We start from the raw sequence: 24,683 nt of genomic DNA on the forward strand, positions 1-24,683 counted from the left end.
ATGACAGCGACCTCGCAGGCCCCTGACTATGGTCCAGAGGAGCCCGCCTCCGAGGTGCCCACGGTACCCACAGAGCCCTCAGGAGAAGGGGCAGCATCGAAGGCCTCAGGGCAGGAGCAGCCTCCTGCAGCAACCGCTGAGGCTCCTGCCCCTGCAGCCTCGCAGGCCCCTGACCATGGTCCGGAGGAGCCCGCCTCAGAGGTGCCCACGGAGCCCACGGTGCCCACGGAGCCCTCAGGAGAAGGGGCAGCATCGGAGGCCACGGGGGAGGAGCAGGCTCCCACGGCAACCCCTGAGGCACCTGCCCCCGAAGCCACTACACCTGCACCTCGAAGTGAAGGTGACCAGAGGTGGGGCGGGCAGAGGAGGGGCAGGCAGGGCCAAAGATGGGGGGACTCTGGGCCACACACCTTTCCTCTCCCCTCCTTCTCCCACAGACGTGCCCAGTGTCCCGCTGCAGCTGACCATCGAGGACGTGAGCGACTGCTCGGTGACCGTGAGCTGGGAGCCTCCGGAGAGGCTGGGGAGTCAGGGCCTCCAGGGCTACCTGCTGGAGCTCCGCAAGGAGGGAGGTGAGCTCTGGGCAAAGCCCCGCGGGCACCAGAGCGTGGGCTTGGGGGCCGCCAGCCCCAGACCCGACTCCGTGCCGGGGAGGCGAGGAGGCAGGAGGGTCAGCGTGTCCCCAGGAAGTGCTTGTCCCCCAGCTCCAGGGAGCCCCTGAGTGGCAGCGCCTGGGATGGGGACAGGGCACGGCTCTGCGAAGAAGTGAGGGAGGGGCTGCCTCTCAGAAGACCCCGCAGGGGGAGGGCAAGCAGCAGGCAGAGCAGAGGAGCTGGGGGTGGAGGGAGGGTGAGACGGTGAGGAGAAATGGGACACATTCCTGTTACCACCTCCATGGCACCAAGCTCGGCCTGGCCTCGGCCTCTGGCCCGACCTTGCTGTGCGACTTGGCCACTGTGTCCTCCCTCTGAGCTGGAGAACCCTCCTCTGGCCACTGTGTCCTCCCTCTGAGCTGGAGAACCCTCCTCTGGCCACTGTGTCCTCCCTCTGAGCTGGAGAACCCTCCTCTGGCCACTCGCCCAGCCCTTCCATCAGGTGTCCTCCATGCATAGAAACGAGGGGCCGGAAATGGGAGGAAAGGGGAACTAGGCCCAGCTCCTCGGCGAGATGGGTGCCCGTGGCCACGAAGCCAGGGCCTCCCGGCCTCTCCCTCCTCAGCCTCGGAATGGGTGCCCGTGAACGCCCGGCCCATGATGGTGACCCAGCAGACCGTGCGGAAACTGGCCCCGGGAGACAAGTTCTTCTTGCGCGTGGCTGCTGTGAGCCCTGCGGGAGCCGGCCCCCCCGCGACGCTGGACCAGCCCATCCACATCCGGGAGATCATCGGTAAGGCCTGGCATCCCACCCCAGCCCGTCCCAGGCACTCATGGGGTGGATGGAGAAGCTGAGGCCAATGGGCAGAGGGGACAGGCCGTCATTCCTGTCCCTATCATGCGCACAAGCCACGTGCTGTCGCCATCTTGCCTTTAGAAAGTTCCAAGTTCCCAGCAGCAAGGACCCTCTGAAGGTCCAAGAGCCCTTTCTCTGAGTGGCCCATCACCCAAGCTTTGGGGAAAGGGCTTCCTGACCCCAAAAATGAAGGCTCAGCTCCCCTGGTCACCTGCCTCAGGGCCCCAATGCTACACTCATCCTGCCCGTCTTCCTGTCTAGTCTTCCCCCTGAGAGCCATGAACGATCCTTCCTGCTCCTTCCTGCTCCTTCCTGCTCCTTCCTCTGGCCTGGGTTCCAGAGCTCCCTTGGGGTCCAGGTCTCTGGTGGGAGGAAGACAGGGCCCTCGAACGGCCCATGAAGGTTTCTCCATCCCCAGAGAACAGCACCACCATGGGGACCTGGGAGCCCAGCTGTTTCCCTTGCTAAGATTTCTATTTGTGGGGTGCAACCAGCCTCACACCTACCCCTGTTCCCTGCCAGAGCCGGTCAGATTTCAGTCTGTTCACGGCCGTGAGTCATTCCTTTGGCTCCAAGGTCTCTGGGGACAGCCCAGGGCGCAGTGAGGAGAGGTACAGGCCAGCAGGTGGCTGAGGCCTCCTCACCTCCATCCTTGCTCCGCACCTCCAGCCTCCAGGGGGAACCCACAGGTCTGAGCAAGGCCTCCAGAAACAGGGGTTTTCACGGCCACAGGAAGGGTCAAGCTTGGGTTCAAGGCGATAATCTCAGCTCCAGGGCCCGGGAGATGTGACCACGGGAACTTAGAACCCTTGGCTGTCAAGCTGGTCCCCAGGGTCAGGGACTCTGGGGAGACCCAGGCTCCGGTGCAGCCCCTCCCAGGACCTGCCTCCACACAGGACCTCTCCTGCCTCCAGGGGGCATGGAATGTTCTTCCTGGTTTTCAAAAGCCAAGGGTGCTCCCAGCCTTAGAGTCTGCAGCACAGACACAAAGACCTGTAGGGGGGGGGGGCCCTGGACCTTCCCTGGGGCCCCAGGGAGCTCAGGCTCTGAGAGGCCGCAGGGCCCAGCCTCTACCCCGAAGCCCAGCGCTGACAGCCAGCCTCGGCCCCTGCTACTCCGCGAGAATTCCTCTGGCAGCCGAGAAGGGGATTTCCTGGAGAGAAGAGGGGAGAGACTGTGAACAAACAGGGACCAGCCAGCCCTCCTGGTGGGCAGGGCAGGGTGGGGGCCTGTCCAGGTTCCTCGGCTGCTCAGCTGTCCCTCCTTGGCCACCTGCAGCTGCCAAGCATTCCACCCCGAAGCTCCCAGAGCCAAGTGCCCACACAGCTAATCCTCGGAGACACAGTGTTCCTTCTCCCTGTCTCCTCCCTCCGCCCTGTGAGCCACCAACTGCCGCCACCTGTCCGACCAGAAGCCTCAGTCACCACCCCCACCCCCGCCCGGGGCAGCGGCTTGGCTGGGCTGCCTCCCCAGGAATGCCCGTGGTGCAGGGCTGCACCTAGTTGGGTGATGGTCAGGACCGTGGTGTCCTGTCCTCGTAGATTCCAGAAAGGCTTCCCGACTGAGAGACTGGATCGGGGGGGACAGGGGTTGGGGGAACGGGGGGGTGCGGAGGGGGGAGCTGGGGGGAGCAGGAGGTTGGGGGGTTGGGGGGCTGGGGGGCTGGCGGGGAGGGGGGAGCTGGGGGAGCGGGGGGTGGGGCAGAGAAGAAGAGCATTATCTACTCTGGCGTCTTCTAGGAAGGACATCTCCCAACCTTCCCACGTGACCAGGAGGCAGAGCACGAGCACTTGGGTCTCTTGGAAGGTCCTGGGCTCTTGTGGGTGGAGGGGCTAGGTTCGGGCCTAGGCTGTGCCCCTTTCTGGGAATGCAGGTCCCCAACATCTGGACCCAGGAATCTGGGGCTGCAGGAGAATCCCAGCCAGCAGGGTACAGGAACCTTGGGAGTCCAGATGCTTCTCCATCCACACCATGGAGGCCTGCCCTGCTGGGACTTTCTGGCTTAGTTACCCAAGGGCTTTAGGGGAGTTGGGGCCCCTCGATTTCAGGAGCAAGTTTCATTCATCCCACATAATGGCCCCACAACACACACAAGAGCCCTCCTGCCCAGCCCTCAGGCCTCACCAATCGGCAAGCCCAGCGCTGTGCTGAGCCGACTCTCCCTTCGATGCAGAGGCACCCAAGATCCGTGTGCCCCGCCACCTGCGTCAGACCTATATCCGCCAGGTGGGAGAGATGGTCAACCTGCAGATTCCCTTCCAGGTGTGTGTGGGAATCAGGGTACCAGCTTGGGTGGAAATCAGGGCCCCTTTGGGGCGGTCAGAAGAGCCCAGGAAATGGCAGGATCTCTGTGGGGGGTCTGTCTGGGACCCCTCCCAGAGGCTCCCCCTCCTGCACGTTCTCCAACCTATGGACGGGGCAGCTCGCCCCAAGGCTGGCTGGACATCCATGGGTGACAGTCTGGGCAGCAGCTGGGGCTCCAGCCTCTGCTGCCCCTCCTGGGAGGACTGGTGGGGATGGCTCCCTGCACACAGCTCCAGAGACCCCAGCGTGGGGTGGCTGTAGGTGCTGGCACCTCCCTGCACACCCTGAGGGCTCCTCCCTCCCAGGGGAATCCCAAGCCTCAAGTCTCGTGGACCCACAACGGCCAAGCTTTGGACAGCAAGAGAGTGAGCGTGCGCACCGGGGACCAGGACACCATCCTCTTCATCCGCTCGGCCCAGCGCTCAGACTCAGGCTGCTATGAGCTCACTGTGCGGCTGGAAACCCTGGAGGCCCGGGCAGCCATCAACATCCTGGTCATTGGTAGGAGCAGGGGAGGCAGCGTGCCTCGCCAGGGGCCAGACACCCCCGCCTCCTGCCCCACAGCTGATGCTCATGGGGTCAGGCCAGGGGAGTGTGACAGGAGCAAGATCCGGGGGGTGGGGGTTGTCCGGCCAGCACAGCCCGCCCCTCACCCCTCCTGACACTGGTCCTGCAGAGAAGCCCAACCCGCCCAGCAGCATCCGGCTAGTGGACGTCTGGGGCTGCAATGTGGCCCTCGAGTGGACGCCGCCCCAGGACACCGGCAACACTGAGCTTCTGGGCTACACGGTGCAGAAGGCTGACAAGAAGACAGAAGTGAGCTCCCGGGCCAGCCGGGGTGGGGAAGTGTGAGCGGCGAGGTCGGGGGAGGCCCAGCCCACTGAGAGTCGGGGACTGAGCTCAGGTCTGCCTGCCACTGGCCTGACTCCTCCTGCGGCTTCAGGCACGATCCCTTTCATCTCTGGGCCTCATTTCCCCCATGAAGACGGCAGGGGGCGTGGGAGGGGGGAGGATGCTCTCTGGGGACCCCAGAGAGGTCACCCGAATGACCCAGAATGACCACGAGAGGTCACCTGAATGACCCAGAGGCCCCTCCTCCCAAATTGAAAGTCCCTCAGGCCCAAGGTAGATGCTGCAGCCTCCCCGGGGAGTAGCAGCCGGGTGAGCAGGAGGGTGAGGTGGGTGGGCTGTGGTGACAGGGCGGGTCCCCGCAGCAATGGTTCACCGTGCTGGAGCGCTACCATCCGACCACCTGCACCATCTCCGACCTCATCGTGGGCAACTCGTACTCCTTCCGGGTCTTTTCGGAAAACCTATGTGGACTCAGTGACTCGCCCGCCATCACCAAGGAGCTGGCCCACATCCGGAAGATAGGTAGGTCTGGGCCCGGACAGGAGGTAAGCCAGGCCCAGCAAGGCTGACTCTCTCCCCGTCTCCATCTCCACCTCTACCTTTTCCTGGTGTGTCAACTGCCCTCTCATGGATGCCACTCCACACACAACTATGCACACACACAGCCATGCACACACAGCCATGCACACACACACAGCCATACACACACAGCCATGCACAGCTGTGCACGCACAGCCATGCACTCACACAGCCATGCACACACAGCCATGCACACACACACAGACAAGCACACACAGCCATTCACACACACAGCCATGCGCACACACACAGACATGCACACACAGCCATGCACACACACACAGACAAGCACACACAGCCATTCACACACACAGCCATGCGCACACACACAGACATGCACACACAGCCATGCACACACACAGCCATGCACACACAGCCATGCACACACACACAGACAAGCACACACAGCCATTCACACACACAGCCATGCACACACACAGCCATGCACAGCTATGCACGCACAGCCATGCACACATACAGCCATGCACACACACACAGTCATGCACAGCCGTGTACACACCCGCGACTGCAAAGGGATGGATGTGGTGGATGATTGAACAAGTACATTCGAGTGTCTCATGCAAATAAGAAGGGTCCCTTGGGAGAGGGAGACTGTGTATTTATTCCACAGATGCCCTGTGGCTGCCGACATCAGAGTGGTCATTAGGCCTCAGGTGCACTGTCCCCAAAGAACCAGCATGAGGGCAGTGGGGCCAGTGGACTCTGGCAAGTTTGCCGATAGCACAGACCTCCAACCCTAATATAACTCGACGTGGATAGACGGGAGAGACTCAGCATTTACTCTCCACATGGGGCAAGACCCCTCACGTCGAAGGTTAAATCCCAGGCCCTTTCTCCGTCACCCTGCATGCTCCAAGGCCCTCCCCCACGCAGAGGCACACACTTGTTAACAGCAGCCTGAGTTGCACAGAATTAGGAAGAAATTTTTGTTTAAAAAAGGAAAGCCAGTTATTTCTCCAAAGACAAACAGAAATAAAATGTAGTATCTCCAGACTGCTGGTCTCCACCATCAGCCAAGATCCTCTCCTCTCTCTGGCTCTCCTGCACACCCTCTCAGCTCCCCTTGCTCTGCCCCGGGACACTCTGTCCTACGTCCCCACACACGGGCCAGGAGCCTGGGGCCTGCCAGGGCGCTCAGAGGAGGGGCAGGAGGGCATGGATTGTCATCGTCCCCTGGACGCTAAGACCTTCCTCCAGGCCGTCAGAGCCACAGTCGTCAGAAGATGCCTAGATGGAAGCTGTAGCGATCGTTTGGGGGAAAGGGCTGAGGTCCATCCTAAGAGATCTCCTCCTATAATCTCAAATTTACCCCATTTTCTCCCATGAACCCAGATATTGTTGCCAAACTTAAAGGGTTTGTTGAGAGAGACTTCTCAGAAGCCCCTTCCTTCACCCAGCCCCTGGCTGACCACACCACCACCTCCGGCTACAGCACCCAGCTCTCCTGCAGCGTGCGAGCGTCACCCAAGGTGAGCGCAGGCCCGGCTGTGCCTCGGGGGCGGTGGGGCTGAGGAGTCTGGCCTGGGAGAGCCCGTCCCAGCCCACAGCCTGCCCAGCCTCCCTGTGGCCGTGCTCCCCAGCCAAAGATCATCTGGATGAAGAACAACATGAACATCCAGGGGGACCCCAAATACCGCACCTTCTCTGAGCAAGGCGTCTACACCCTGGAGATCCGGAAACCCAGCCCCTTTGATTCCGGGGTCTACACCTGCAAGGCGGTCAACATGCTGGGGGAGGCGTCTGTGGACTGCCGGCTGGAGGTCAAAGGTGAGGGTTGGAGGAGGGTCTCTCCTGAGGGACCTGCCAGGGGGGAGAACAGGAGATGCACCTCTTCTCCTGCGAGACCAGCGGAGGCCGAGCCCTGAAAACCCGCAGGACAGGGCAGTGCGATCGCGGGGGGGGCCGCCAGGACTGTCCACGCTCGGGAGGGCGGCCTATGTGGGCAGAGGAGTAGGGGTGTCCACCTGGGAGGTGTCCATGAACTGCTCCGGTTTCTCCACCCCCAACCTGGGCCCCCGAGGACCCCCCAGCTCTAACCTGTGGGATCTCTTCCAGCCTTAGCCACACACTGAGGAGCACCGAGGAGGCTGTGATGGAGACACAGGTAAATGCTGGGCGGGGGGGGCGGGTGAGAAGGGGAGGGGCAGTCAGCGTGGGCACAGGTCTGCAGTCACACACAGTCCAGAGACGGGGCAGCTGGCAGGCAGGGCAATGCTGGTGGGGCCTCGGGACAGTGATTTGGTGGACGGTCCAGTCTTGGCTCTGAGTGACCTGGGGCTGGGGTGCCCTCTTGGACCTGTTTCTCGCCAGAAAATTGGGGCCCACAGCGTGTGCCCACCTTTTCTGCGAGGTGGTTCTTAGGTGCTGGACGGGGGGAAGGGGCTGAGCACAGACGCGAGGAAGGAGAGAGGGCCCGCTTTCCCTGCCCTCCTCAACCCTCAGCCCGGTTTGCCAAGACCAGGGTCATGGAACGTGTTCTCTGCCAGGTGCTGTGGGCCTGAGGGGTCAGGGCCGCCAGGCCCATATCCGGCGCCATGAGTCTCCAGACCCCTCTCTGTTGTGATGACGGACGGACAGCTCTGCTCCCTGGCACCAGCCTCACCTCCCTCTACCCGAGGCTGCAGCCCAGTGCCCAGGAGTGGGCCTGGCAGCCCCCGAGACAGGATTACTGGGCACAAGGGCCCTGGATGGTGCCAAGATTGCTGTGCCCTGCAAAGAGCTGCATGCTGGGCAAGAAACAGTCCAATAAAGGTGCATGTGTACCATCGGGGACTCTGACAGTGATGATCGTCTGGGGGGAGGCACCGTGTCACTGCAAAGTGGTGAATGCATCGCCATTAGGGGTCTCCCCATGGGACCCCACGTGCAAGGTCCACGGGAGGGGACTCGGGAGTCAGGGGGTTTCTTGACCTGAGATGTTTCAGGATCTTGCTCTCACGTTCAGGGCTTGCCAGCCCAAGCCAATAGCTGTAAGAACACACGCCCCCCTCGCAGGAACCGAGGGGAGCTGGGGGGCTCCACGTTGCCTGGCTCCCACTCCTTGACCTCCCCAGTGAGTCCTCTCTGCGAGGCTGTCTGTCGCCCTCGGGTGTGGCGGTGGGTGCCTAGCAGTGGCTCTGCATGTGGATTCACAGTCTTTTATTAGTCATGTGCCCCCTGGGAGCAGGGCACAGCACCTCTGAGAGAGGCCAGGACCTGGAATCAAGGCCTGGAGTCGCTACTCACACAGAATCCGCCCCTCCACCCTCTGCACCAGGGCTCTGAGCCAGGCGGGGGGGGGGGGGGGGGGAGGGTCTTCCCCAGAAACCCTGAAACCCTCGGCTCTGCAGGGACCCCACAGCCCTGAAAACCGGGCTGCATGCCAGGGCCCTGGGGGTAGTGAACGGCCAGCAGGACCTTCCGCCTCCTCTCTCAGGGGCTGGACCCTCTGTCTGGCTCCGGCCTGTCACCCCCCATCCCAGGAGGCCCAGGCAGCCACTCCTCTGGCCCAGCCCTCGGCAGGAGGCACGATGCTCTCGAGAGCTGATGGGTCTCCATCAGGCCCAGGCCCAGCAGGGAAGGCTGCCACTTAGGAGAGTCCAGGCCTCTCTGGGGGCAGGTGGACCTGCTGGGCTGGTCCTGGGTGGCAGCTAGTCACACTCCAGCTTCCTCCTGGGGACGCTCAGTGCTCCCAGCTGATGGCTGGGTGAGGCCCACACCACCACTCCCTACTGGCTGCTGGGCTCCAAGCCCCCACCAGGCTCCAAAGGCTGGTGCAGAATAAAGCGAACATTGGAAATGACGTCTGCACTGGCTCTTCCGATCTCCCTCTCAAGTACAGTCTCGGCTGCTCAGAGCAAGGGGGCGGCACCGTGGCCCCCAGCGTGGCCGGGAGCCTGGGGCTGGGGAGGTAGGGCCTGAGGCTCCTTCGTGGCTGCCCCTCACTGGCTCGGGCCACCTTCTCCTTCAGAGACAGCATCTTCTTCACGCATCTTGGAGGGGATGTCCTCCCTCCTGAGGCCTGGTCCCAGGCTGCAGGGCCAAGCCGCTGAGACAAGAGCGCCCCCACCTGCAGGAGCGGAGATGGCCTCCCCGCCACAGTGCCCTTTGCCTGAAGCAGGGGCTGCCCAGGGACAGGCAGCAGGTGGGGTGGCTCAAGCCACTTCCCTCCTTCCCTCAGGTTGCCTGGTCTCCCCCCATGGACGGCCCCCACACCCCCAGCCCGCCCGTGGAGGCCCATGGAGACAGTTAGATGGTGGAGAGTGAGGGCCGCGCTGAGGTGCTCTGGCTGTGGGCAGGGAGAGTCTAGTCGTCCGGCCTCTCTTCCGGGGCGCCCTCGTCCACGGGGGGTGCGGGCTGGCAGCGGAAATGGTCGTTCCAAATCTTGAGGAAGGTGACCCGGAACTTCTGGATGCGGAAGGCGTAGACGATGGGGTTCATGGCGGAGTTGCCGTGCGTGAGGAAGATGGCGATGTAGGTGAGGAGGCTGGGCTTGTGGCAGCTCGGGCAGAAGAGGGTGATGCAGTTCAGGATGTGCAGGGGCAGCCAGCTGAGCGCGAAGAGGAGGAGGATGAGCGCCAGCGACTTGGCGATCTTCAGCTCCTTCCCGTAGTACTTGTGCGGGTCGCCCGAGGAGGCCGACACCTTCTTGCTGAGCTGCCGGCGGATCAGGTAGAACACCTCCAGGTAGACGAGCGCCATGAGCAGCAGCGGCGGCAGCACCCAGACGAAGAAGTTGAAGTAGACCATGTACTGCATGCTGATGACTTTCTCAAACTCGCACTTGATCACGGGCTCCCCGGCGCTGCCGTTGGCCGCCCAGGCCCGCTGCACCGCACCCAGGTTGTTCCAGCCAAACATGGGCGTCAGGCCCACCACCAGGGAGAGGATCCAGCAGCCGGCGATGGCCACCGCGGCCCTGCGGGGCGTCACCACCGTCTTGTACCTGGGGAGGGAGGGCAGAGTGTGAGTCCCCCGTGAGGCTCCCCGACCCCCCCCCCCCAGAGGAGGCCACCCTGCCAGGGTCCAGGGCCCAGGGAGCGGGGAGTGTGTGACTTTGGCTAAAGTGCCAATTTCTCAGGATCTGCCATTCGGACATGCACTGGCTCACCTCTCTTGGTTGATGATAGAAATCATAACTGAAAGCTCCTTAGGAGTTTTAATAAAATCACCAACGTGAAATCGCCGTGTGTGCTGGGCGTGTCCCCTGGTGGCCTCATCCCTGTTTTACAACCCCCTCGTGGGTGGGGAGTGTCAGCAGGTGAAGACACGGAGGTGCACAGCGCCCTGCGACCTGCCAGCTCCCCAACTCCTGTCCCCACCGGCCACTCAGCCACTGGTGCACAAGCCACCTCCCCGAGTGGCAACGCTCAGGAAGCATCCACACCCTCCTCTGGGCTCGTCCACTACCCGGCCAGCCCCCCATCACCCAGCTCCTCCGCCCGCCCTTCCCCTCCCCTCCCCGTCACTGCACACGGCTTGGCCTCAAGAACCAGCTGTGCACACCCGGGCCCCTTGGGGGTGGCTCTCAGGAGAGAAAGCTGTGTTCCCTGCGCCTCTGCTCATGTTCAGCAAGCTCTGCGTGCTGTGGGTCCCGGGCACTGCTCTCCGCTGGGAGTGAGACGAGGACCCGCCTCTCTCAGCTCACCTTTGGGAGAAGACACAGAGAACACAAAAGGAGGATATCAGGCAACAGGCAGCTGCAGGCTGTGACCTGTCCTTGAAAGGAAACGCAAGGGAAGATGTCGAGGGAACGAGCTGTCACAGGACAGGATACACGGACGATGTAAACATGTGGATGATACAGAATCTACCGAGGTGACGACCCCGCACCCCCCCACTGAGGCCGAGGGTGTCCATGTCCCCACGTCTCATGAAGCACGCCCAGCCAGCAGCCACCGTGTCCTCTGGCCACACACGGCCTCGGAGAAGGAGCCAAAGGCCGGACCCCTGGCTCCATGCGAGGAGCTGGCTCAGCACTGCCGCCCGCCCGTGGTTATTTTCCAAAGCGGCTTCCAAGCCAGCGGTGGCTGCCCTGTGAGCCTGTAAACAGCTACTGAGACCCAGGGTGTGAGGGGCCTCCCTCCAGCTGCTTCTCTTCCCGCGCCTGTGGCTCTCGCCTTCACAGCAATGACGCCCAAGGCCCTTCCTCCTGGGGCCTTTCCACCCACCACGGACGGGAAGGGGAGGGGCAGTTTGGGGTGGGAGGAATCTGCAAAGCGAGGTGGATGGGAGCCTCATTTCTAATCTCCTTATCTTTCCGGTGGGGACACTGAGGAACCCAGGTGACTCCCCCATCCTCCCCTCCCCTGTGATCATGCATCCTGTGTCCCCACAGCACAGCCCTGAGAGCTGCCCCACTGGCCGCACCTGCCTGGGGTTCTCTCCGCCTGCTCAAGCCGTTCCCTCCGCGGGGACCCCAGCAGGAAGGAGACCAAATCTGGCCCCCAAGTCTGCAAGCTACTACATCAACTCCTCCTCTGAGAAATGGGCCCGTGGGACCCACGTCAGAGGGTGAGGACCCGATAACATGTATAAACACCCCCAGTCCTCCTGGGCCTGGGCTCCCACACCTCCAAGCCCCTTGAAACATTCCCACCTGGAATCCTCTGGTGTCTCAAGGTGCTCAGCAAACGCAAGCTCTGCCAGCATCTGGCTCAGGCTTGTTCCTGAGACTTCGAGTGTCTCCAATGTCCCCAGGAAGCTTGGCCATGAGTCTACGGGGCCAGACCGAAGGGCACAGGTCATCCCGTGGAGAGAGAAGGAGGCGAGGGGCACAGGGACCCGGGCCACCTCAGCTGTAGAAGGAAGGGTGGCGGCCGGGCACCACCCACATCTGCAGGGTTTATAGCGCGTTTATTGTCGACAAGCCCTTTCACATTCATGCCTCAGGGAACCCCGTAGCATCCTGGGAGGAACCCCAATTTCAGATTCAAGACCCAGAAGCAGCAGTCGTGTGCCATCCTCCTGGCTCCATGTCGCCTGCTCTGAGACCCGCTCTCCTTCAGGGCGACAGCTGCCTGGGCTGTTTGGATGCAGGATGATTGGCAGAGTGAGAAGGTTCCTTTCCTACAAGTTCACACGTGGGAACGGCTGGCCCCTGTTCTAAGAAGAACCTCCAGGGATAGGGGTGGGCCATGAGGACCCACCGAGAGAGGAGGGGGTACTGACAGTGTCCAGGTGGGAGGCGGTGGGGAGGCAACTCCTAGTGAGAGAGGCCCCCCTCCCTTCCTGACTTCCTGGAGCCCCTGGATCACCTCGTTCCTGGGCTCCTCCAGGGCCAGGTCCCAGCAGACCCTGCAGCCAGGGTATCAGTTCTCATCTGTTTTTCTTGCTATTTTCTCCATGGTGGGAAAGGGCCAGACTCAGGACCTTGGCTGAGGTGGGGCAGGCTCTCACAGGAAGGGCTGCCCCTCCCACCCCCTGCCGGCTAGAGAGCAGCCCCCCTCTCCTCCACGTGGGAAAGAAAAGCGGAGGCTGCTCGTCCGGGGTGCACAGCGGGTGAGGCACGCTGATGTGCCTCCGACACTTGGGGTGTCCCTCCCAAATCAGGGTGCAAGGCCTGGCCACCTCGGGGCTGTGCTGGGAACTAGCCCTCGAGGTGAGACGAGACGCTGCCCTCAGGAGTGAGCTGCCCAGCCGAGGGGGAGCCACAGGAGGCAGTGACACTCCCAGTGGGGCCCTGTCCACAGGCAGCTCCTTGAAGATACCATCAAAGGGACGGCCCACCACCTCCAACCCCTCAGGGCCTGAGACCCACACTGTGAGCCTGTGCTTCGGCTGAGAGCTGCCCTCTCTGTTATTCTTAGGAGCAGAGATAACTCCAGCTCCATGGCATGAGTCAATCTATTAGTATCTCCTGTCGAAGATCAAGGTGGAAGGACAGTGGGGGGAGGGGGCACAGACTCTCAGAGGGAGGGCAGAGCCTGAAGGAAAGACAGGAGAGGGGGTCCCCATGCCGAGAGCGAGCCTGGGAAAGTCGTTCCCACTGTAGCTGGTGCCAGAGCAAGTGAAAGGCTCAGAAGTGGGGTTAGAGGCCAAGACTACAAACCCTGGGGCTCCAGGAAGAGTGACGGGTGAGGAGGGGGCCAGGGCGGGAGGCGGGGCCACAGGTGTGATCTGGGTTGGTCACCCAGGGCTGGGCGGAGAACTGTCAAGGTTCTGGGGTTTGTTCTAAGCCCTACAGCCCCTTTGCTGGGCTGAGGATGGAGGAGCGGCTGGAGCACGCTGGTCCTGAAGCCCTGCTCTGCGTCCCACGGTCTGAGCCCCCACAGTGGCATTTCCCCGGCTCGTGAGCCAGGTGGGTCCTTGGGAGGCACGGCAGTGCCCACGGGAAGGGACAGAAGCCAGGACAGCTCCCCCCTCTCTCTCACCGAGGCCGCGGGTGCCAGGCAGCAGCCGTGTCTCCTCCTTGGCTCCACCTCCCACAGGGAGGCCACCACATTGCAGCCCTGGGTCCCAGACCCGCCTCCCCCTGCGCCCTGCAGCCCAGGGTGGGGTCGCCTGCTGGTGGTGCCGACCTCTGCTCCTCGCTGACCCCTGCCTGGCTTCGGGTGTGTCGTCACGGCTGTGGCCAATTTCAGGCCTCAAAGGCCTTCCGTGGTAAACACCCACATGATCCCCGTGTCCTGGTTCGGCCCCAAAGGTTCGGCCCGACACTGGAGCGGGAAGAACTGAGTGTGTCACCAGGGGACTCAGGACTGCCAGCTGCTTCGTAGATTTGTGTGGACTCCGAAGGAAAGAGAGAGAATCGTACAGGGGGTTGGGAACGGCACAGGGTGAGGACGTCCAGCCAACTGCTGAAACCGGGGCAGGGCCCCAAGGCCTGGCCGTCCTCCGCTTCCCTGTCGCCGACTCCCCCAAGGAGCCCACGGCTGGGTGGGGGTCAGGGGACAGCACCCTCTGCTGCCCTGAGGCTCAGGTGGCACCGGCCGAACCCTGTCTGGCTTCCTCTTCGCCGGCGTCTGAGGAGGAAGCTATTCACTGCGCCTGTCCTCTCCCCTGCCTCCCTCCTCGGCAGGGATCTCAGCCACTTGTAACTGAAAACTTGGATCTTGAGACCAGGAAGTATGGCTTTCAGATCATTAAACTACTTCCTGCCAAGAAATTCTTCCTCCCCAAGGAGCACAGGAAACCAGATACAATCAAGGGCATCAGAGGCTCTGGCACACTCCAGGGGCCACGTCTTTAGCATTAACTTTGCCCAGAGGAGTGTGGGTGAAGGGCCCAGGAGGGGCTGGACGTCTGGGCCCCGAGATCCGGCTGAGAATCTCACTGCCTGGGCCCGTGGCATCTCCCGGCATCTGGGAATGTCTGCGCCTCGTCCCCAAGGACACCTCCTGACCCGGCCAGCACCCAGTGCTACGGGAGGGAGGGCCCTGGCTCCGTGAAGGAAGGAGCAGAATGTGTCTCTAGGCTCTTTGTGTCATGGGCCTTGGAAGTCGCTCCTGCTCACTTGTGAGGACAACTAACCCACAGGCTGGCGGGAAAGACCAGCCTCTGTGGGTGCCTCCCCACCCTTTCCGACTCAGTTTCTGGTCCTTTCCTGCCCCTGCGCATCTGGGAGGAGCAGAAGGAAGACAGCCCTGCCTCAGGGAGCCCTGTCCGATGGAGGCACAGCCCCTGCGCAAAGGGAGCTCCCAGTGGAGGGCCAGCTGGTGCGGTAGCATCTGAGGCCACACCCCCTCAGAGGTCGCACAGATACTGACCTCACAGGTGCCCTGTCCCTGGTGCTCCCGCTCGCACACCGAAGGGCTTGGGTTTGCTCAGAAGTTCTGACCCAGAGGAGTCCACAGGGAGAGGTGCTGGGGGGAGGTTCTCTGACCCCGAGGCCGGCTGCAGGCCCCACATCCCAGGGGCCGACGGTCCTTGGGGAAGAGGGCGTCTGACCCGGCAGTTACGTTGGGAGACTGCCCTGACCGCAGCACTCCAGCCACTTCCCGCTTGGAGACCTGGCTCTCTCCAGCCCCAGCAAAGCCAGGACGGTCCCACCTGCTGTGGGTGACTTTCCAGCTCATCAGGAGGCATGGAAAAATCCATCCTGTCTGCGCAGGGATTCAATGACCTGTGAGAGGCTGTGCAGCCAGGCCTGCCCGGGGCGTCCACAGCATCCAGGAGGTAACATTCCTTCCCAGTGAAGTGGAAAGGCCTGGCGTTGTGGGGACAGGGAGCAGACCGTGGTCACCTAAAGGGGTGGGGGAGTCCCACGGCCTGGCTGGCACGGAGGAGGGAGCTGAACTGTTTAGTGTCTCATCTCATTGTCCTGGGCTTGAGAGCGCAGAGAGGGACCCACACTGCCCAGCGAGGGGGGCCTGCACCGGAAGCAGCCGGGTCAGGACCCCGAGAGCGGCCTCCTGCCTGGAATAGTGGCGCTGGCGTCAGGAGAACAGGGTCAGTCAGGCCGCTGGGGAGGGAGCTGTCCTTGGTGAAACCCCTCCCCTTGGCGGCAACTGTGTCCTCAGCGGGTTGACAGGCTGACTGGGACTGAATGCAAGGCCAGCTGGGCACCCGCGGGAGGGAGGGCGGAATAGAGAACCAGTGAGGGTGGGAGGAGCCGGGCACATTCAATTCCCGGCAGGGCGACAGGGAGTACTCGCCCAAGGAGGGGAGATGGGGCGCCATGGGATGGAGAGAAATAAACATTCGCTGAGGACCCAGATCTGAGTTCAAACTGTGCCCCCCCCCCCCCACCAGCTAATAGCTGGTGCCTCCAGCTGGTCTCAGTTCCTTGTCCCAGGTCCTGTCTGGGGCCCAATGGGGTGTCAGGCTTGCTTGGCTGGCCATGAGGCTAAGCCAGGCCCCCCAAGGTGAGCAGTAGCAACTGGTGTCCATTGTATTCACACCAAACACACACACACACACACACCCCTCCCAGGGGACCCCCTGGGACGATGAAACAGAAAGTCCTTGTTTCCCTCTGGGGGGCTGTTTATGGGCTTCAGTGTCCACTTTGTATCCAGCTCCCGACCCGGCTCCTCAGGACAAAATCGCACTGTGTTCCTGGTCTGTCCCACTGGGGTCCGAGTCCAGCAGGGACTGGTGGGTGTGGGAGCTGGCCCAGCACCTCCCCCTGCTCCCTGGGGGACTCGAAAGCCCCGGGGTAGTGGCCTCTGTGGAGACTGCAGTGGGGCGCCCAGGCCCTGTCTCCCTCACTCTCTGCTGTTGGGAACCAGGGGTGACTACGCCTCTGCCTAAGGGGCCAGTTCCCTGTGGGAAGGATCTTGTGCAGACGGGCACCCCGTGCCCAAACCTGCCCTGGTCTGGGGACAAGGATGCTTGCCCTCAGCGGGCAGCTGCGCTCCCGCCTTGCGTCCATCTCTGTCTCTGCCACCTGGGACCTTGGGCTCCCCACCGTCCCTGGTGTCTAGCCCTCGACTCTGGAAAAGATGCAACACAAGGCAGACTGTGGGGGGCGGAGAGAGGACAGGCAGAGCTCCCCATCTTGGAAACGTTTCCAAAGAAAGAAGACACCCCCCCGGGGCCTCCACTCCGTCCCTTGTGTTTTTACACCAGGAAGTCCACCCTGGGGTCTAGCTTCAGTGGCTCCTGCTGCACCACAGCCCGGGCAGAGCGGGGAGGGCACAGCTGTTCCCCGGTCTCTGGTGCTCTCTCCCTCCTGTTTACTACACAGGCTCTCACCGAGCCGCACCAGCAGGCCAGGACCAACCAGGAGCCAGCTCTCCTCAGCCAGCTGCGCACAGAGGAGCCCCTGCCGTGTGCCCCCTCCCCCCCTCCAGCCCCTGGGTGTGCAGAGATGGGCTGGGGCAGGAGGGCCTGGTGCAGTGGGAGGTGGGAGGTGGGAGGCACCCGGCCGGCCCAGAGGGATGCAGGGGTGGAGCGGGTCCCCTGAGGGACCATCAGTCCAATTCTCTGTTTTCCTCCCTGAGCATTCCCTGCAAGTACCCGAGGGTGGGAACCAGGCCCGGTTCCATGTGGGTTCCTAGCACCTGCCAGCGTCCCTGGCGCACAGTGGGCATCCAGTGCCATTGGGGAAGGAAAGCAGGTTCCTACACAATGCTCCGTCAACAGCAGAGAACGCAGAAGAGGGGGCCGGGGAAGAAACAGAGAATGAGCCCCACGAATAGAAACCAGTGACGAACATGGGAGGTGAGCTCAACCACAGCAAGCCTCACTTTCGGGTGAGAGAAGCAGGAGGGGGGTCGAGGCTTCCCGCTCCTCTCCATCCCTCCTGCCCCCACCCCCACACAGATAGGGGCCTTCGTAGAAGCCTCGGGATCTCAATTCCACGCTCCTGCCTCCGCCCCCATCCAACACATTAAGCCACTTAATTAGGAGGTTCTAGCAGGAGTCCAGCCTCGGCTCCTCTGCTCTGCTGGCCCTGGTGCAGGGGGACAGCCTGTTCTCTGGGGGTGTGGCCTGTGCCCCGAATGGAGCGGAGGGAGCCTGGCTGCAGCCTGGCAGCGTCCCAGAGCTGGGCCTTTGAGGGGAGATCAAGCGGCTCATTCTCCGTCAGTTCTCCCACCTCAGCAGAGCCCTGCAGAGCCCTCACAGGGGCCAGGACCTGGATGGGGCTCTCAATGACGTGGGGGGCGGGGGAGGGGGGAGAGCTGAGAGGGGGAGGGGGGAGGAGAAGGGGGAAAGGAAGCTTATTAAATCAGAGCCTTTTCCCCACCCACCATTCACGAAAGCTTGAAAGCACAGTGCTCAGAGCTGGAAAAAGAACATCAGTCTGCGAGCAACAATGGGCCTTGGGGGCTGCACAGGCCAGAGCCTTCTGCAGCCTCGGCGGGTGAGGGGGAGCCACAGTCCTTCCCTCCCCCACGGAAACCAATCCCCACCACGTGGGCCAGCCCGGAGGTCCTGGTCCATAGGAGCTAGAGCCCAGCACCAGCTCTCAGGTCCCCAAAAGCCAGGTACCCCACCTGTCCCTCCCCAACCCTGACCCCTGGCCTCCGTGGCTGCCGGCTTCCCCAACAGAGGTCGCGCTAGAGGGACAAGGTCTGACTCAGACTCCACTTGCCGTCAGCGAGTCCCACCGCCTCTCAGAGCCTGTTTCCTCGACTGTGACACGGAGTGAGTGACATCTGTCGCCACCTCCCAGGTTTCCATGGTCACCGGGACCGAGCTCCCCAGCAGTCTCCTTCCCCTCCTTGGCCCACTCACCAGGTGGCTAGTCCAGGTCACAGCTGGTCGCTGAACGGGCCGAGGCCGCGAGGAAGTGAGCACAGAGCCTCCTAGTCCACGTTCCCACCGAGCTTCCCAGGCCCCTGGCCCTCAGGTCTGGCTCCCAAGAAGCCTGGCCCAACCTCGTCTGCGAGGAGCCCAGGAGGAGGGAAGGCATTGTCTTGGATCCCGTAGGAAACGGGACCGCGAGCCCCCCATGGAGAGCATCCCCAGCACACGCAGAGAAAAAGGCGGGACCAGGTGGGAGATGAAGCGGGCAGAGGCCCCCCCTCACAGGCCGCAGGGCACACAGCACCACTCATAGGGCTTCCGTTGGTGCCATTTCACAGATGGGAAAGCCGAGGCCCAGGACGGGTCAGGGAGACCCTGAGCCGCAGCAGCGTGGGCTGGGGTTGGGGTGGAGACTGGCCCCTGCCCTGTTGCGTGCCTCTCTCTCCTGTGGTGCAGAGAGGCCTCCCTGGGCCCATCTCCACCTCTCACCTCCGAGCGCCTGGAGGGTTATTTCTGCTGCCGTGATGCTAGCAACACCCGGATTTAGCTTCCCTGCCCTTGTGACCCAGGCAGCCGTGTGGAGGAGCACAGGCAGGCCCTGGGCCCAGAGAGGAAGCAGTCGGGGCCGGCAGGAAACCACGCCAGCCTGCGCCCACCAGTAGCCTCGGGCCTGGCATCGCCCTCTCCACTCAGCCAGCGCCGATCTCTCGTCGCCCAGTCTCAGCGGGGACACTCCCTGGGGACAGTGGCTGATGGAGCGGTTGTCACACGGCATCTACTTTGGGGTCTGCCAGGCAGGTGTTCAAATCCCGTTTTCCTACTCACTCGTTTTCCAGTTCCTTCATCTCCCTGCTTCTCAATGTCTGCCTTTGTGAAATGCTGTGGACACCAGCCGTGCAAAGTAAACACAACTAAAGTTGCTACAAAGAAGGCATCCAAGCTGCCCCGATGTCCAGGGGACTGTCAGCCGGCGGGCACCGCAGCCCCGCCCCACGGTGGGTGAGGCCTCACAGACCAGCTCAGAGCAGAGGGAGGGGCCCCTGGCAGCAGCGGCAGACCCGCCCTCACCTGAGCACAGGGCTCTCTGTGGCTCCCGCCGCCACAGTCACTTCCCCCTGGTCGAGCGCCAACACTGTCCGTGTAAAGGAACCCTCAAGCCTCCCTGTGGGTGGGCGTGTCAGCTGCCCACCCCAACCGCACAGGTGGACAGACACGCGCGCGGACACCGCTGTCCACCCCTCGTCCGCCTCCCGGCCGCTGCAGGAAAGGGGAAGAGGGAAGCTTTTACCTCCGAGCCTCTACAGTCCCCAGAGGCACAGGCGAGTCTTCCCAGCTTGCAGAAGAAACTGAGGCTAGAAATGTGGCCGAGGTGAGGGCAGAGCTGAGGCCGGGCGGCCAGCATGGCAGTCTGCCCCCCATGCCCTGGTCCTGAGCACCCTAAGCGGTTGGGCCGTGACTGCGGTCCCCTGACCGATGGGGAGCTTGTCCAGCGGGCCAGGGGCAGACCAGGCCCTGAGCTCGGGGCTCTGGGTTCCCAGTCCCGCGTTCCCCTCTTTACTGGGAGGATAGCCGATCTCTTCTCTCCCAGCCTCCCCCAGGTGGGAGGGGCTCCCCTACTCTTGAGTCGCCTCAAAGATGTTTCCCTTGAACATTTTTCTTCATGCTTTGACTGCAAACTGAGTTCAGACTCGGGCCACATTCTGGCGGGACAAGGGGGGCCTCGAGAATGTCCCCTCCTGGCTGTGCAACTTCAGCAGTGGGGGGAGGCGCACCCCTAGGCAGACCCCCAAGGCCCTGGAGCAGCCCCGTCAGCGAGAGCTTAGAGCACCTGGATCAGCCCCAGGTGCCTCCCCACCTCGTGGGTCAGGGAGTTCTTGTGGGTGCGGAGCCTCCGTCCCGCTGGCTGCTCACTGCCCACTGATCACCGAGCCTCACGCTCATCATCCCGCAGCTCCAGTGGGTGGGAGACAGAGAGGAAGCAGGTCAGCTCCAGGCGTGGGGCACGCGCACTCCTAACTGCACACTCCCACACTCGGGCCTGCAGCTCAATGCCAAGCAATCAGGGCAGGCCTTGGGCAGCTCTGAACTGCAGGCCAGAGACCAGATGGGGAAGATGAGGTGGGGGATGGATCAGGGTGCCTAACCCTCCTCCCCCACACACCCAGAGCCAGCTCACCCGTGAACAATGAAGCTATTCTTCCTTCCCATTCCAGAGCGCTGCCTTACAGACAAATATTTGCAGTAGGGATTGGAATTAAGCCCATTTTATAGATGTGGAAACTGAGACCCAAACAGGTAAGTGATTTACCCACGTACACTCAGCATTAAGTGTTTAAATCAAGGCTCGAATCCGGGTCTTTTCATTCATCTGTTCAGCTATTCATTTGACGATTCTGGTCATACTTAGCAGGCATGTGGCTGCTAGCCTCAGCTTTCTCAGAAAATGTGGGAAATAGCGATATGTTATATTGTTAATATAAAATGCTCTTGGTACCTCTTATAAGATTGTGCAAGAATTTAAATAAGAGAATCCAAAGTATTCAGCACAGGACCCAGCAAACACTAGGTGCTCAAGAGTCACTTGCCACTACCACCATTCATTCAGTGACTCGCTGGGCCAGTTATCAGATACCAAGAATGGGCAGAACCTATGCTGGGCACTGTGGGCACAGAGAGATTGGCTGGGACCACACCCTCAAGTTGCTCACCAGCCAGTGCGGGAGATTTGACAAGGGCTGTGTACAGGGGAGCATATGGACCTGTGGGAAGAGGAAGGCAAACTAGGAAGGCCTCCTGGAGGAGGTGTTGTCTGAGCTGACTTTCAAAGGATGAGTAAGAACTAGACAGACAAGAGAAGGGAACAGTTTTCTGGGTGTTTAAGTGAGTGGTCTTATCCTTCTCTCAACTCCAAGGCCCGGGCAGGTCCAGAAGAGGTGGCCAGGGGGCAGGGAAGTGTTTTGAACACAAGTAGAAGGCGCTGTGGGCGCTGTGGGCCTGGTGTGGGCCAGGCCTGCTCAGGCCTCCTGCGGGGGCAGCTGGTGAATGATCAGCCTGTGGGCCTGTGCCCTGGAGGACAGGGCTGGTGTCACCAGAAGACACTTGCTGACTTGAACATGTAAATCATGTTCCTGCCTCAGGGAGATTAACGGTGGGGGTGGGGCGCATGCAGGAAGGAGGGTAGTTTGGCTGGGACTCACATCTGGGACTGGGAGAAGGAGGGGTTGGGTGGGACAGCATTTTTTGATTTCTAAAAATAAAAGTAAAAAGATATAACCCCTCCACACACACAGGTGTGAATGTGTGAATACACCTCCCCGTCTTCCACTAATTGCCTAAAGCCACTGTGGCCTCCAGCAGTGATTAAGGGGGGGGAGGGGTAGGGGTGTCCTGCCTTCGGCCCCTGGCTCCTGGCTCCTGGCTCCTGGCTCCTGGCTCAGTCCACTCGGTCAGCCCCAGGCCTGGGCCTGCCAGCAGCTCTGAATGGTGTCTGTGTTCCTCTCAGCCACTGTCATCACAGGGGCCCTGGGAGACCATGACGGGGCACGGAGGCGGGTGCGGTGTTCACCCTGCCGGGGACAGGCCCCGTGTGTGTGCCCGCTGAGCACAGGAGCCCCCACACTCCGGATGTTTTCTTCCCGGGGTGACCTGTGGAGCCGGTACACCCAGGGGCCTGGCTTCTGCTCCCTGAGATGCCAGGGCCTGGAGCTGCCCAGCATGCGGCCTCGGGAGACAAGGAGGGTTGTGGAGGGCTAAGCCCAAACCTCCCCCCAGAATCAGGAGCGCGCTGGGGGTCGGGAGGCGAGGATGCGGCCCTAACTTGCCAGGTCAGCTCTCTGTGCCCCAGCCCCACCCCCTCTGCTCCCTTGGGAATGTTTTAATGCAATAACCCTTCATTCTCCGGGACCTGCCTTTGCCCTGTGGGTGGATATGAAATGCCCACGTAGCATCTTCCAGGGCTCCCCAACCTCCCCAGGAAGATGTCCCCTCCCTTTGCGCATTCTCCCATCCTCCCCGACAGGCACGGATTCACCACCCGCTAAGGCGTGTGTTCGGCACAGGAACACGGTGAGCAAGACGGGAGGACGGGAGAGAACCACACCTGCCCTCGCGTGCCGGCAGCCCCTCCTGACACGGAGCTGAGCCCAGTGGGTGCTGAGGCCACATGGCATCACGCGGTTAACGTAACACAAGCCCCGGGGATTTGACAGAGTAACAGCCCCCTTGCTGGGCACTGGGACCTGCAGGCCCTTCACGTCTCACCTGAAAGCCTCCTGACCACCGTGAGGACATGGACACCGAGTCTCGTCCCAGATGGAACCTGGCCGGAGGGAGGAACCCCTGGCTCAGCCCCTGGAGCAGCTGGACGCGCCGGGGAAGCCGGCTGGGCCTTCGAGAGACCCCTTCCTTGAGCCAAGCAAGTAGGGACCGTCTGCCGGACCACAGGAAGGGACAGAAGCAGGGGTGAGCGAGAGGGGCCCCCCGGGACCTCCAAAGCTCCTCTGGAGTCTCGAGTCTCGAGGATGCGGATCTCCCCAGCTCCTTCCTCACCCTCCATGTTCCCGGAGCGGCAGCACCTTCCCCCCGGCGATTCCTTCTCCCACTTGGCGCGTCCGCTCCAGTGCCAGGCGGTTCTACCGCTCACACGCTGTGATGTTCCTGTCCTCTCCACCCCCCAGCCTCACCGCCCCCGTGGACCCTGCCCGCCACCCGGCAGCAGGGACCTTCCGTGTTAATGTGCTGAGCGCACCACCCTGCACCCGGCGAACAGCCCTCTGTGGCTGGGACATACTGTGCTTTTCACATATCACCGGATCTCACGCGCTAATATTTTATTCAGGACTTTTGACCTCTTAGATATGTAATTGGTTTTATGTCATTCCCTGCTTAAAGCACTTTGAGTGCACTTAGAGGACAATGTGACCTCTTGACCCTGAGCCTCAGCCACCAGCCCCACCTCAGTCCTCAGCCCCTGTGAGCCTCTCGGGACACTGTCCACGGGAATCTGGAGAAGCCACGGGGAATGCAGGGTGGCTCCCTCCCTCGAATTCTTCTCGCTTGTCAAGGCAGCTCTGTGCCCACGGGTCTCCGGGTTCCACAAAGGCAGTGCCCTCACACCTGTCACAGAATCTGTCACCTCTGAATCCGTGACGGAACGAGATCTCCTCAGGGCCGGCCGGGCCACGGGAGTCTCCAGGGACTGCAGGGGCCGGTCCCGCTGCCCCCAATCTCACAGGCCTCCTGACTCGTCACTGCCCCACTCGCGAGAGAATCATTTCACACCCGCGACTCCCCGTCGCGCCTCCCGCATCCTCCCTCTCCACCATGGCCTTGCTTCCCGCCTCACCTCCCAGCGCCAGCGCCCACGCTCTGCCCCTGCCCTGGAAGCAGGTGCCCTGACCGGGAATCAAACCGTGACCTCCTGGTGCATAGGTTGATGCTCACCCACTGAGCCATGGCGGCCGGGCCAGCTTTTTAATCACAAATCAACATCCTCCCATCACTCTCCCCCTCGACCCACCACTGATTTGCTCTCAACTGGCGGAGGCTGCACATCTCAGCTCTGTTCTTTGCAAAGGGTCATTGCTGAGAGCTTCCTGCCGAGCCTTTCGGGGGGGGGGGGGGGCGGGCCGCGGGGGGTCCGAGGCTGGGAGCAAGTCCCACTGGGGGGGCAGTGACCTTGAACACCTGGAGGAGTGACCTTGACCACCCCAGAACCCTGGGCCTCTGCTTCCTCCTCGCTGGTGAGAGGCTGGACATCAGGGTTCCTCTGGTGTCTCCCACTCCAGGCCTCTGACTAATCTGTCCTCACACAGAGCTGAGAGCAGGTGCCAAGACGACAGAACAATTGTTCTGGGACCTGAGGACCTGAGGACACAGACCGCAGCCTGCGGGGGCCCAGCCCAGGAGCACTTTACTGTCAGGAAAAGCCCCAGCTGGTCCGGGGAGGAGGCCACATTGATGGCTAAAAGCAAACACACCCTAATCTACCAGATTCCTTTCCCCACTGGAGCCTGGTCCAGCAGGCTGGCTTCCAGCTGTGGACAGAGGCAAGGCTACCAGGGGCTCCCCTGCCCACTGGAGGGAAGGTGAGGAGGGAGGGAGCGCATGGGCTGAGGGGAGGGTGGGAGAGGACACTGGCAAAGCCCAGAGGAGAGCGATCACCCTGCTGACAGCCTTGAGGAAACCCCTCCATGAACCTGCAGCTTCTTGGGCTGATTTCAGAAGCCCAGGGACTCGCTGGTTACAGACATCGGGTGGACAAGCCAGAGTTAGATCCTGTCTCCCCCTGACAGGACGTTTGGGCAAATTTCTGAACCTCCCTGAGCCTCAGACCTCAATTTATCTTGAAAAAAAAAAAAAAAAGT

At 62.1% G+C, this 24,683-nt stretch overlaps 2 protein-coding genes across 5 annotated transcripts in view; one reads left to right on the top strand and one right to left on the bottom strand.

Annotated features, from left to right (window-relative positions):
• Positions 1-7,972, top strand: MYBPH (myosin binding protein H; the record flags this gene model as incomplete). 2 transcript variants are annotated; one of them, XM_081114606.1, is made up of 11 exons in its annotated part: positions 1-340; positions 438-572; positions 1,219-1,386; positions 3,623-3,711; positions 4,059-4,254; positions 4,430-4,569; positions 4,968-5,127; positions 6,538-6,674; positions 6,786-6,972; positions 7,261-7,309; positions 7,692-7,972. In XM_081114606.1, 10 exons carry the CDS (start codon positions 1-3, stop codon positions 7,275-7,277), a joined length of 1,569 nt encoding a protein of 522 aa, XP_080970732.1. In that variant the 3' UTR covers positions 7,278-7,309; positions 7,692-7,972. The 2 variants fall into 2 exon arrangements, with proteins under 2 accessions (XP_080970732.1, XP_080970731.1); XM_081114605.1 differs by lacking the exons at positions 7,261-7,309; positions 7,692-7,972 and having other exon boundaries at positions 6,786-7,201.
• Positions 7,551-24,683, bottom strand: part of ADORA1 (adenosine A1 receptor) — a 21,918-nt gene continuing 4,785 nt past the window's right edge. For 2 of the 3 annotated variants that reach the window (XM_081114607.1, XM_081114608.1), the window contains exon 3: positions 7,551-10,129. In XM_081114607.1, coding sequence (XP_080970733.1) covers positions 9,490-10,129 — 640 coding nt within the window. In that variant the 3' untranslated portion in view covers positions 7,551-9,489. Of the gene's footprint in view, positions 10,130-10,689; positions 10,720-24,683 lie in introns of those variants that run through there. The other variant, XM_081114609.1, reaches the window with a different exon arrangement.

Source organism: Myotis nattereri (assembly GCF_964212035.1).
Source record: "Myotis nattereri genome assembly, chromosome: 20".
Classification (NCBI taxonomy): domain Eukaryota; kingdom Metazoa; phylum Chordata; class Mammalia; order Chiroptera; family Vespertilionidae; genus Myotis; species Myotis nattereri.